At 51.9% G+C, this 13,306-nt stretch overlaps 1 protein-coding gene across 3 annotated transcripts in view; it reads left to right on the top strand.

Annotated features, from left to right (window-relative positions):
- The window catches only part of CAMK2A (calcium/calmodulin dependent protein kinase II alpha), a 62,297-nt gene that overhangs the window by 19,755 nt on the left and 29,236 nt on the right, over window positions 1–13,306 (top strand). For 2 of the 3 annotated variants that reach the window (XM_006174639.3, XM_006174638.3), the window contains exons 3-7: window positions 2,215–2,274; window positions 8,191–8,245; window positions 8,984–9,049; window positions 9,162–9,234; window positions 12,273–12,375. In XM_006174639.3, the coding sequence (XP_006174701.1) occupies window positions 2,215–2,274; window positions 8,191–8,245; window positions 8,984–9,049; window positions 9,162–9,234; window positions 12,273–12,375 (357 nt within the window). Of the gene's footprint in view, window positions 1–2,214; window positions 2,275–8,190; window positions 8,246–8,983; window positions 9,050–9,161; window positions 9,235–12,272; window positions 12,376–13,306 lie in introns of those variants that run through there. The other variant, XM_032477100.1, reaches the window with a different exon arrangement.

Below are 13,306 nucleotides of genomic sequence, written 5' to 3'. Positions count from 1 at the left end.
AATCCTGTCAGTTGTAACTGCTCCTGGGTGACCTCACCTGGAGAAAACATCAGAATTCTGGATTTAGGTCCTTTGTCCCCTGAATGTGTAGCCTGGGCAAGGAGGAGCCCAGCCCCCTCTGATAGGCCCCACTTTGACCTGCCTGGTTTCTGGTTCTGCTTGGGATGGGTGGGGTGGGGGACAGGGTGTGGAGGCAGGGAAGATCCAGCCTTCTTCAGGTCATTGAGGACCCTTGGCCAGCCCTGGATGGGGATTCCCCCTCCTTTCCCCAGGGAACCACCCTGGAGGATACGAAAGGAGGCAGAGAGAGAGGGGAATCAGAGGGATGTCCCCAGCCTGCGCCAGCTCCCCCTCCCCTGTCCCCCCGCAGCCGCCTTCAGCTGGGGAGTGGAGCTTACACTCTACAGAAAGAGGATTGGACTTAATTGCTTTGCTGATGGAAAAGCCACATTTCAGTATTGATCTCAGCTTCTGCAGCCCTTGGAGGATGCCCAGTGATTGCTGTAATGGAGAGGGAAGGGGAGAGGGGAGCCAGCTGCCTGGGGACAGGGCTGGAACTTTCTCTATCCTCATCGCCCTCCCTGGGGCCCACCTGCTCTGGAGGGGCCAGAGACCGGGGTTCTAGTCCTGGCTCTGCCTCCTGTGGGCCTCAATTTTCCCAGTCGGGAATTGGGGCATGGGGATAGGTGGAAGTGGTGGTGATGAGTCAAGGTGTGGAGAACAGGATAGCACGGGGTTTTAAAGCTCACCCTTGGTTTCTGACTGCCTGGGTACACAGTGTGGCTCTACTGTTCACCACAGTGTGACTTTGGGCCAGGTACTTAACCTCTGTTGCCTCCTCTGTAAAGCCAGCATGGTGATAGTACTGCTTTCAGAGGACTGGTGGGAGGACTTGAGATGTGTTTAGAGTGCTCTGCATAACACCTGGCACATAGTAAATACTCTACATTTGCTCCTGACCTCCCCCCCCCATTTTTTTTCCATTTTGTTGTTTTAAATTAAGGTATTAACTACCAAGTTGTGAGAAAAGCACCAAAAAGGGAATTGAGAAATGCATAAAAACAGTGATGCCCACAGCCCAGGGAGGTGTGGAGGTGATTGCGGTCAACAGCCTCAGAGTCAGAGACCACAGGTGCAGATCCTGAACTAGGCCTTTCTCCCAGATGGGAGGGGAAGTCCTGGAAAGTAGGTGTTCTGAGTCCTCTCAAGGGAGGCGGCTTCAGCAAATCAATACAGCCCTTCTCCCATAGAGAATACCCACTCCTTTAGAAAGGTTCATTCATTCATTCCTTTGCTTTTTATTAACTTTATTCTTACGTTTAAAGAATCAGTATGGGTTGAACGGGTCATTTAAATGTCCTAGTTATATTCGTGCTACATTACACAGAAGAAATGATAAGTATATATCTTTTTTTAAATGGAGTTATTTGGAATTGAACCCAGGATCTTGTGCATGTTAAACACACACTCTACCACTGAGCTGCACCCTCCCTACCATTCAGTTATCTCTTGAGCACCTCCTATAGGCCAGGCCTTTGGGTAGATGCCAGGGGTACATTGGAGACCAAGTCCTTGCCCTCAAGAATAGCAATATCCGTGAGACACAGTGGGACGTGCTGTCCAGGGACCCTGAGAGCAGGGAGGAGCCCCTGCTAGCCTGGCAGTCAGGGCAGGCTGCCGGGAGAAGGCGCCATTGAAGGATGGGTTGGAGAGAGTGATGGCTGGTGAAGGACAGATGGTTGGCTAAGAAGGAGTATTGCAAGCCCAGAGAACCACACGTGAGAAGCCCCAGAGTGAGAGGGCTGAGCAGGGGGTGCCGGGAGAGGTGAAATTCAGCAGTTCAGTCCCGCTGGAGTGTAGTCTGAGGGGCAGGGCTGGAGGAGGGGAGCAGAAGCCTTACCGGCTGTGGGGGCGTTCCAGGCTGCATGGCGCTTGGCTCTTACACAGGCAGGGGATGCCCCTTACTTGAGAGCCCAGGAAACTGAGGCCCAGAGAGGGGAAGGGACCTGTGAATCACTGCAGCCCCGGGCCTCTCTCTCTTGGGCTGCTTCCCGCTGCCTTCCTGGAGGACCCAGAGGCTCCGCCCCAAAGGCGAGCTTTTCCAGGGGCGGGGCTGCCCTGGGAGGTGGAGGTCATCCGAGGCCGTGAGGGGGGAGAGGTGGGGTGGGTGCAGGTGCCTCCCTCACCTGGGCTCACTGGGCACCTGTGTTTCAGACCACCAGAAGCTGGAGCGTGAAGCGCGCATCTGCCGGCTCCTGAAGCACCCCAACATCGGTGAGTGTGGGGGAGGGGCGGGGCTGCGGGGGGGGGGGGGCGGCCGCCTCTCCTGCCCAACCCCCCGGTGGGTGGGTGTTGGGGCAGCTGCTCTCTTTTCCAGGGACGGCGGCAATAGTGGTGGGAAAGGGGGGTGTCGTTAATGGTTTCCATTCTCCTCAGCGAGCAGCTTGGTTGGGGGGAAGGTGAAGAAGGGGCCCTTCCTCTCAGCCCACACTGCCGGCAGCCTCCTTCAGAAAAGCTGTTTCAGGAAAAGTCCCGAAGCTCTGCGAGAGACGAAAATAGGCCCAGCTTGGCCTTGACCAGCGCAGCCCACTCCCCAAACCCACCCCCATGCTGAGTCAGCACGGCGCCGCCGCCCTGCCCCCTGCCTAGTGCTAGGCAAGCCCCAGGGCGGCCCCTGCCCCCGGGTGGACTAGGCCAGGCTGCGTGGAGAGGCTGAGCCCAGGGCCGGCGGGGATGGCACTGAAACAGCACCTCACTGCCTGACCTCCCCTCCCCCATCCCTGCACAACTGGAGGGCTGCATCCCCGCCTGTCGGGGTTCTGAGTCATGGGGGGGAAGGAGTGCAGATTCCAGATATAGTTATGTCAGGGAATGGCTATGTGACCTTGCGTAGGAGCACTACCCTCTCTGAGCCACTTTGCCCTATCCTTATAAGGAGAGGGCTGTCTGGACCAGCTGGGCATCTTGTTAAACAGTAGATTCTAGTTGAGTGGGTTGGTCTGGATGGGACCTGAGGTTTTACATTCCTAACACGCTCCAAGCTGATGCCAAGGCTGCTGACTCACCACCCACACTTGAGGAGCAAGGTCTAGGTGCTCTGTAAGGAATATTCCTACTCTGACAGCCACCAAGTCTTTTCCTTTGGGAGAGAAGCATCTCTCCGTGTCCAGGGCCCCAAGGGTTAACTCTCCTGCTGAAGAAAAGCATCTTCATCTGCTATTTATACCCAGAAGGCACCTCCCCTTCCCTGTGCCTGGGAAGGGGAGCAGAGCTGCACACACAGCAGCCAGAGGCTCCAGAGCCAGAATCAGAGAAGGGGCAGCAAGGTGGCTGACGGGGAGCAACCCTGGTTGGACCCTGGCCCCTGATCTGCTTATGGCCATGGGTGGCTTCTACCCTCCCTGGGCCTCCACCTCCCCTTGACCAGTGCAAATGGTCAGCACAAATGGAGGGTTTGTGAGTGGTCTCTGACTATAAAATCCCATGGTTTTTACAAATGCCATCATTCCTGGAGGAAGGAGGTGGGGACTGTGTGTGTGTGTGTGTGTGTGTGTGTGTGTGTGTGTGTGTTGCTCCACAATTGCAACTGTCTCAGGTCAATGCTGCCACCTCCCATTTGTGCCTCCTTCTCCAGTTATAATGGGGAGCAGTAAGTTATGGGATCTGGGGCTGGGAGACTTCAGCTCAAATCCTAGGTTTGCTGCTTACTTGCTGTGTGACCTGGGACATATTGCTTAACCACTCTGAAGCTCAATTTTCTCATTGGAAAAATGGAAATGATATATACCTTGTAGGATTGTGATGATTAAATAAAGCATAGCACCATGACGTCCCAAAGTAAGGGCTTCATTATCATTAAGCTGCCCCCTTTTCTCTCAGTCTACACCCTCCCACAGAACAACCTTACCTGAAGACTTATCCTCTTTCCTGAATCTTCATATGATTCTCCTTCCTTTGAGCCATCTGGATTTTGGGTCATCAGTTTGGAGCATTATATATATTATGGCGGTTAAGAGAATGGAGTTTGCAGTCAGACACACCAGCTCTGCCTTTTATTAGGTGTTTGAGCTTTGACAGGCTGTGATGCTCTCAGACTCAGTATCCTCCTCTCTGCAATGAAGAATATCATGGTACCCATTTTCTAGAACTTTTGGGAGGGTTAAATGAGATATTGCAAGTAAAGCACTTGACACAAGCCTGGCAAGTAGCCAAACCTCAGAAGCAGCAGCCATCATCTTCATCATCACTGAGTCATTTGCTCCATTCATTCATCCACTTTAGGTCAAGGGCATCTGAGGCCCCACCATGTGCCAAGGCCTCTGCTAGTCACTGAGGATGTGCAGAAGAAATGAGGAGGGGCTTGGGGCAGAGTGGCTGATGCGCAGGGAACTGGGGAGCAGAGCTGAGATACAGAACAGGAAGTTGCTTAGAAGATCCTGAAGCTATTGTCAGGGCTGAAAGGGTCCTCAGAGGATACTGCTTCCTGAGCCTCCAAGCATCTCACTTCAAAGTAGATTGCAATCTGCCCCAAGTTCAGAGAGGTACAGATGTGGATGCAGAACCTAGGGGCTGAGACTGTGCCTAGAGAAACCAGACTGAGTCCTGTTCAGCCTGCTTGGCAAGTCCAGCCAAGGGTACTGGCTGCTGCCTTTGTGTGGTCACTTCCCAGCCCCAAAGCGACCAGGTCAGGGAGGTCCCTGGCTTAGTGCAGGTGGGTCCAACTGTGCGATGCACGAGCATTTACCTCCTGGATCCTGCTTGGGGGAGGATAGTACCCTGCTCTCTGCACCTTCAGCACCTGTTGCTGAGGTAGACTCCCCAAAGGCCAACCTGGGGAGCAGGAGACAACCTGCTGGTTTAGCAGGTGATTTAGGTTGGGCAGGAGAAGTGAGGGTGGTTGATGAAGATGATGATGTCTTCGTGTATTAAGTTCCTCCTAGTGCCAGGCCCCGTGCTGGGGGCTTTACGAGCATCACTGCGTTAATCCCCCACAGCACTCCAGTGGTATTAGCACTGCCACTAGGAGACGAGGCTCAGAGAGGTTACATAATTTGCCCAAAGTTACATAGCTTTTACGAGGTGGAAGCTCTGGAAGGCAAAGCCAGCGAGTCTGACTGTTGAGCCCGTGTTCTGAGCCATCCTGTGGACATCAGGAGTGTGTTGTCAGCAGGGCGGCAGCCAGGGGAACAAGGATGACCCTTCAGTTGCCGAGAGAAAAATGGTAACTGTTGGAAATGTCAGAAATTCATGAATCCCACTACATAAATGAAAAGTAGATTACAGATTGGTTTGTTCTGTGACAATATTTTAAAACGTCAAAAAGTGACAGTGTGAGTCAATGAGCACAGGCACACCAATCTCCCCACCATGAGAGGGGACTGTTACATAGACCGTGGCCCTTGCACCTCTTGGATTCAGGGTTGAGTGTTTCTTCAGGGCAGCCTCCATCCATGGGAGGGGATGATTTGTGCACCCAAAGGAGGACTCCTGTCTCTGGGGCTCAGAGCTGTGATTCGACCACCTCTCAGGGATTGAAGCCAACTCCAGTCAGCAGGTGGGGGCTGGAATCCAGCCCATATCCCCCTCAACTGGCTGCTTAGAGGGCCAGCCTTTTACAATCAGCACAAAGGTACCATCTGAGCTAGAGTGAGCTTTGGAGATGGCCCCCCCGTCCTCATGCCCCACGCCAATTCTGTCCATTTCTTTGAGCCCTGAGGACCTTGTCTAAAAGGTGCTGAGGCTCCTGGACAGAGGGTGGCTCTGGGTCCCCAGTCTTCTTGGAGCTTCTCCCTAGAGGCTGTTGACTCAGTTCTAAAAGCCCTCTCTGAGATGGTTCTGGATGCAGCCTGGCTTCTCACAGCTTCTCACACTCAGGAAAGAGACGTTGAAAACACACACCTGAGCAGGGTAGACGGGCCGGAGTCTGCTCCCCGAGAATCCTCTTGGAGGAAAGGGTCTTTTTCAAAACTTGACGTTGGTGCACTATTAATGCAAGCTTATGGTAGATAGATGAGAAGACAGGTACTCTTAAAAGTATCTCCTGTGACCTGAGCATCCAGAGCTGACACTGATGCTGTATGCTTCTGTGTGATATTTGATGTCTGTGCCTTCTCAAGTATGTTATCTCAGGTCAGGTTTCCTAGAAGCAGAGCCCGAGGCAGGGAATCAGGTGCTTGTGATTTACTGAAGGTGTGCTCTCAGGGGAGGCCTGTCAGGGGTGGGGTGGAGCAGGATGGAGGAAGAGCAGGAACGGAGCAGAGATGAGACCTCAGGTCAAATCTAACTCTGACCTGATCCCAGGTGGAGGGTGCAGTGGCGAGGCCTCTGGAACATAAATCCCATCTTGCCTCCCCCTTAAGGCAACGAGACGGGCCTTTTGCGCAGACTCTGCCTCCCCACGTTAGTCAGTCATCCGCTGAGAAGCTGCCGGTAACCTTGCGGGCCAGGTGGCTCCATCAGCCGTGGACAGTTCTCCAAAGAAGGGGGGCAAATAGCCAGCCCCCTAACAGCTGCAGGATGGCTGCACCATCTTACTAACGGGGGTCTGGGCAGGACACCAGATTCTGCACACAGAAAATACAGGCTGCCTATTTAAAAACACATAGATATTTTTTTAAAAAAAGCAAGCCTACCTTTGCTTTTAAATGAATTAAAAAATTGAAATAGATGAAAGGATAGAGGAGTAGATAGAATCGTAGCAGAGCAAGTATAAGAAAACATTAATGATAGACTCGAGGTGGTGGACGTGTGGGTGTTCACTTGACTGTATGTTTGAATTTTTTATAATAAAACGTTGATAAAAAAATCAAAGCAGGATTATGTTATATGTGCTTACTCTTAGGCTACCTGCTTTTTAGTGTTGCTTTGAAATAGTTGAAAAATGTATTTCAGTTACTACTTATATAGATCATTTACTATTTTAAAAACATTTTTATTTAAATTTGCATCCCCTTCATCCTCCATCTCTGGTCCCCATTTCCCCTGCCTTGTAGGCACCCACTGGGATATTTGATGCCTGCTTCTCCAAATGTTCTGTGCAGATACGAGAGCCATAAGCTATTTAGGGGACTTGATATTGAGTCAGAAATAATGCATATGGCAAGAATTCAGATGGCACTAGGGTTTACAGTGAAAAGTCTCACCAGCCCATGACCCCAGCTGTCCCAATTCCCCTCCCCAAGGCACCCTCAATGCTCACATCTCTGTATCCTTGCAGAGAGATTTATGCCATACACAAGCTTAAATACATCCTTTTAAAAAATGACTCTGCATACTGTTTTGCACTTTGCTTTTTCACCAAACAGCATAATTTAGAGATGATTCCAAACCAGTGGATACGTAACTGCTGCGTTATTTTAACAGCTGTGTAATTTTCCATTGTGCGATGCACCATAATTCTTCGGGCCCACATGCCTGCCCCCTCCCCTCCGTGGACATTTTTAGGTTGTGGTGCAGGGAAGGACATGAATTTGTCCTGGGAAGATTTGCCCTTGGCTGGCAGGGTGAGGGTCCCCCCCAAAGTCAGCCCCAGGCCTTGGGCCCTTTTTTCCAGAAGCTCAGGGGGTAATTTTGGAAGCTCTGGGCTCCTAGGAGCTTGCCTCTGTTCTTGGTAAATGAAGTATGAAGAGATGACAGTTTCTCAGCACGCCAGAAACTCAGGGACTGCTGTCACTCCTTCATCCACCAGCTCCATTACTTCCTCAGACGTGGACGCAGAGCAGGGGCATTAGCTCTGGGCCAGCACCAAGTAAGCACCGATGTGTGCCTCGCGGAATTTTCCCAGCAAGCCTGCCATTCCAGGAGTTTCATTCTGGTTGTCAAGGCAAGGAAAGAGAGGCTCAGAAAAGTGTAGCAACTTGCCCAAAGTCACACAGCTAGCAAGTGGCAGAGATCTGAGCCATGGTCTCTTTCCATGATGCTGACCAGCCCAGCAGGGAAACTGAGGGTTGGATGGGGAAGGGGATCAAACTTTGACCAAAGCAGCGGTCTTAGTCTTGAACCCGAGGAGTCTTTCAGGAATGCCTGAGGTCAGTGAGCCCTGTACATCTGTTTGTCAAAGCACCTGATAACTGTCTTGTACTCAGTGACTGTCTGAGAAATTGGGATGTTGGCTATTCAAGGGGTAAGAGGGAGGCCAGGGGTGCAGAGCGGTGTGTCCTGTGTAACCGACTGCCTCGGCCCCTCCTGCAGTCCGGCTCCATGACAGCATCTCTGAGGAGGGACACCACTACCTGATCTTCGACCTGTGAGTCTGGCCCCACCCTGGGATGTATACAAAGTTTCCCACAACATGGTAGGCCTGCCACCTGAGCAGTGCAGGCTGGTTTTCCTGACACACCAACAAACACTTTTAACTTTCATCATCATATATTTAGTTTTGTTTCTATTTGTGGCCAGTGGTGCTGGTTTTCCATTTCTGGTGGGGATATAAAGTTGCCTTTTGGGATAAATTTAAAGTTTTTAGAGCCAAGTCGATGGAATGAAAAACAATCATGAACTGATAGACCTTGGTGGTTCCTGGTCTCACTTGTAAATAAAACAGTTATTTGAGATGATGAGTGAGACTATGAGGAGGGGTGGGGGCAGCAGGGATACAGGAAATCTCTGTACCTTCTGCTTAATTTTGATGTGAACCTAAAGCTACTCTAAAAAATAGTCTATTAAAAAGACAAGCTCCAGCCCTTGGGTTCCTAGGCGCCTAATGAATCTTAGTGATGTATTCTGAGTACCCCATCCCCGGTCTTAACTCCAGCCTGCCCCTGGCTGGGGAGAAGGGCTGAGGGTGGAGGGGAGGAGGTCAGTGAGAGGGTGGACTGGAAGTCAGGAAGGGAGTTGTAGCTGGAGGCACCACCCCCTGTGTCTCCTTGCTTTGGGGCTGAGATTCTGAGGTCACTGACCCCATCCTTAGCTCCCTGGAGACTGTTCCAGAAGAGGTGGCACCTGGGGCCTTTGTGGGAGGGTGACTCTGTGCCTGTCTTCGTAGGGTCACAGGAGGTGAGCTGTTTGAAGACATCGTGGCCCGGGAGTATTACAGTGAGGCTGATGCCAGGTGAGTGCCAGGTGCAGCCTGGCAGTGGTGCCTGGGGGCAGGGCACTCCCTCCTGCTGGCTTCCCAGGGGAGGCCCGCACTCCCACCCTGACCCCTGCCTCTGTCTCCCCAGTCACTGTATCCAGCAGATCCTGGAGGCCGTGCTGCACTGCCACCAGATGGGGGTGGTGCACCGGGACCTGAAGGTGAGTGGCCCACCTGAGGGCACTGCTCCCTGGAAGCCTGTTCCTCTGCCCCCTGCCCTTCCCTCCACCTGCAGAGCCAGAGTATTATCAGAGGCATTATTAGCTTCTCTGAGTGGGGCTGGATGGGGAATATTCCCCCTACTGTTCAGATGAGGAAACTGGGTTCAGGAAGTTGAGCATCTGGGCTCAAGACCCAGGTTTGCCGAATCCCAGGCCCATGTGCTTTGTGCCAGGCCAGGTGAGACGCCGGTAGACTGCCAAGGCTGGCTCTGGTGGAATCCAGATCCCAGCTAGGCCACTTTCCATCTGCACGGCCTCAGCTTCGTTGCAGTGGTAGTTGCCATAGCAACCTCAGAACAGGGTCGGTGAGGATGTCAAAGGAGACGGCACAATGCCTGATACACAGATGCATTGCTAATCTTGTTTCCGGGTCTCTGGAGCAGAGTGGTGGGGTAGGAAAGCAGGCCTCCAAGCCCTCAGAGTCCTCACCTGAAGGAGACGGACCAGACTAAGCAGACGTGGAGTCTGAGCTTGGCACCAGCTGCACAGCCTTGCCTGGTCAGCACACACGTCATGGTTCTCCTCTGCTGGGCCTTGAGACGTCGGTGCCTGGTAACTGTGGAACATCACCCCCATTTTGCAGAGTAGGAAACTGGGCCCTAAAGAGTCCAAGGGATTTACCCAAGAGCATGCAATGCAGTTCAGTTGTGCCTGAACTAGGACTGGGGACCTGGCCTTCTGACCCCGGATCACATGCCCTTGGTGGGCTGGGGCCAAAAGCCACCCAGTCGGCTTCCTGCTTCTCTAGCCACCCCTTCTAGGTGACCCTGCTGGGTATTTGTCAAACCTCTTCTTTTTGGCCTTCAATGACTATGAACTCACTTTTTATGGGGTAACTCCTTGAATTATTAGGAAATACTCCTTCAGTCTTTCCCACTGTTGGGGCTTGTCTGTGAACCCCAGTTCTACCCTGGAGTCACTTGGGTGGCTTTGCAGCAGCTCCTAAGACATCTGCAGGCTGTTCTCCATCCCCCACCCCCACCCCCGGGAAGGGATTTCCAAGCCCTCCTCATCCTGGGTGCCCTCCCTGTGCATCCTCTGGTCAGTCCAGGTCCCTTTTGGGGGTACAGTGCTCTGACCAGAACCCCTGCGCACCTCTGACTGTCATGAGCCATTTGTGGCTTCACACCTGAGCCCAGATGAGCTCCCTGTGGTTCAGTCCAGACCCTCACACAAGTGTGCACTCAAAGAGGGTCTCTGGCCAGACATCAGGGCGGCTCTCCCTGAGGAACCGTCCCCATTAAAACCACATCCCCTGCTCGGGAGAGGAACAGGAAGAGGCAGCACAAATTTAGGCCACTCTGGATAGATTAATTAGTGGCACATTCATCAAATCAGGGCAGGACAGCTACTAAGACCCAGGACATGTTGGGAACACAGTCCCCAGAGGCCAAAAGAGGCCTTAACAAGGGGCAGTTGGAGCTATATTTGTTTGCATCCTGCCTAGCTTTGGGCAGTGGAAAGGTCAGATGTAGGAGCCCTTGGAAGTCCCAGTAAGGAAGGGGGTCAGAGGAAACCAGCAGTCCCCAGAGACTTGGAGCCCACACTCTCCCTCCCCAAGCAAAAAACAAAATATGTGTACTGATGCTTTTCAAGCACTTTTAGGCCACTGCAAAGCACTTTATGTGGATTATCATAATTAATCCGTATGTCACTCCATGAGGCAGGCATTATCTCATCTTTTGGAGAGGAAACCAAAGCTCAGAGAGGTGCGATAATTTGCCCAAGTTCCCTAGCATAGAAGTCGCAGCACTAGAATCAGAAGCTGAAGATTTCTTTTTTTTTTTTTTTTTAACATTTTTTATTGATTTATAATCATTTTACAATGTTGTGTGAAATTCCAGTGTTCAGAAGCTGAAGATTTCTAACTGAAAAGTTTCCACTCTTGGTACTCTCTGTCCTGAAGAGGGGGATTTCCTGTCCTCTAGACCCAGGAGAAGACAGCAGCCTCGATGCCCCACAGAGCAGGTGGCACATAGCAAGTCCCCCATCTCTCAGCTCAGAGTGGTTCAGAGCATAGCTCTGGAGCCAAAATATGCCTCGATTCTGGCTCTCTCACTTACCAGCTCTGTGGTCTCGGTCAAATCACTTAACCTCTCTGAGCTTCATTTTCTTCATCTTTATACATAAGACAAATACTCAAGTCCCTGCTATGTGTTGCCCACTGTCTTAGGAGCTGGTGATACAGTGGTGGACAGGACACATAAGAAACTCACATTCTTAAAAAAAGAAGAAGAAGAAACATTCTACAGGGGTGACAGATGATGAACAAGCACATAGATAGGTGGAAAAAATGCACTATAAATTGTGATGAGATCTATGACAGTAACAACAAGGACCTAAGACAGAAGATACCTTGGGGCTCCTTGTTTAGCTAGAGTAGTCATGGAGAGCTTCTTGGAGGGGGTGACATGAAAGTGAGAGCCAGATGATGAGAAGGCGCCAGATCTGTGAAGCTCAGAGGGAGAACAAGTCAGGCAGGGGGAGCAGGAAGTGCAAAGGCCCTGAGGTAGGAACAGGCATGACTGTTTGAAGGCATGTAAGAAGGCCACTGTGCAGAATGGGAATAATAATGCTTACCCCAAAGGGTTGTTGAGATGATAAATAGGATGATGTATGCAAATGGCTGGCACATAATAGAAGCACAATAAATGTTGTTTCCTTTTCCTCACTGTGGTGGTGGCTATTCTCCCACCATCTCAGCCCCAGTCCCAGACCCCGAGGGAAGAGGGAGGAGCGGGTGGAAGGGTCTTCCTTTTGCAGGAGACAGAGAACTACAATGAGGCAGTCCTCTCTTTGGGCAGCTCAGAGCCCCATGGTTGGGGCTGGTGTGGCAGGGCAGGCAGGATGCCTCTAGATTGTTCAGCTGCTCCTCTTGTAATGTAAGCCCAGGCCCCCAGAGGTGACGTTCTAAGTCCGCTCACTGTCTTCTGGCCCTTTCCTCTCCCCCTTCCCCTCTTCCCTCTGGTTCTGTGAAGCCGGAGAATCTGTTGCTGGCCTCCAAGCTCAAGGGCGCTGCGGTGAAGCTGGCGGACTTTGGCCTGGCCATAGAGGTGGAGGGGGAACAGCAGGCATGGTTTGGTGAGTGGGGACAGGGGTGGCAGGGGTGTTGGGGGCCAGCCTCATATCGACACATTGGCCTCTAGGAACCCTCTGCCCAAGTAAGGGCCGGTTGGAGGTGGCTGTTGCACCAGCCAGGGATCAGGGAGCAGAGGTCCTACCCCCCAGCCTCTAGGTCTGTGGGTGTCACCCATGCTAGCTCCCTGGGGGCCAGGTGCAGGGACATGGTTGTCATTAAAACAGAACGTGGCTTCCTCACAGGTGCACACCCGGCACTGTCGGCTAGCAGCTTCCATGGGTTCCCCAACAATCTGGGTGCTAGAGATTATTATCCTGATTTGACAAATGAGGAAGAGAGGCTAAGCAACTAAGAGAAGATCCGGCGAGGTTAGAAGAGGTAGAGCCAAGATTTAAGCTTAGCTGACCCAGCCTGCTCTGAGATTCTGACATAACTGAGTCCTTTCAGCTGTCTGGGAATACTCTTTAGAGAGCAATACTGATCAGTGGTTGAGAGCCGGAGTTCTGGGTTCGAATCCCAACTCTGCTACTTAGGAGGTCTGTGACTTTGGGTGAGTCGTTTCACCCCTGAGCCTTCATTTCATCATCTGTAAAAAAGGGTAATAATAATATTATGTTCCTCGAGGTGTGTGAGAATTAAATGAGATCGAGCACAGAAAATTCTTGGCCCTGCTTAGCACACACACTCAATACACAGGAACTGTTCTCATGATTACTTGTTAAAACACTTTGGGTGTCTGTTATTTCAACTGATTCTCCCAATAGTGCTGGGAGGTGTTTAGGGTAGGAATCCCAAACCCTTTATTTGATGGAGGAGGAAACTGAGGCCCAGAAAGAAAAGAGACCTACCTCTAAGGGACTTAGGGCAAAGCCAGAGTTAGGGCCGGGCCTCCCGCCATACCAGGACCAGCTCCTGGAAGGGTGGGGAGTGGGC

This window comes from Camelus ferus, chromosome 3 (assembly GCF_009834535.1).
Source record: "Camelus ferus isolate YT-003-E chromosome 3, BCGSAC_Cfer_1.0, whole genome shotgun sequence".
In the NCBI taxonomy this organism is placed as follows: Eukaryota; Metazoa; Chordata; class Mammalia; order Artiodactyla; family Camelidae; genus Camelus; species Camelus ferus.
Note: the sequence above shows the minus strand (reverse complement) of the source record. Positions and strands in the feature narration are given on the sequence as shown.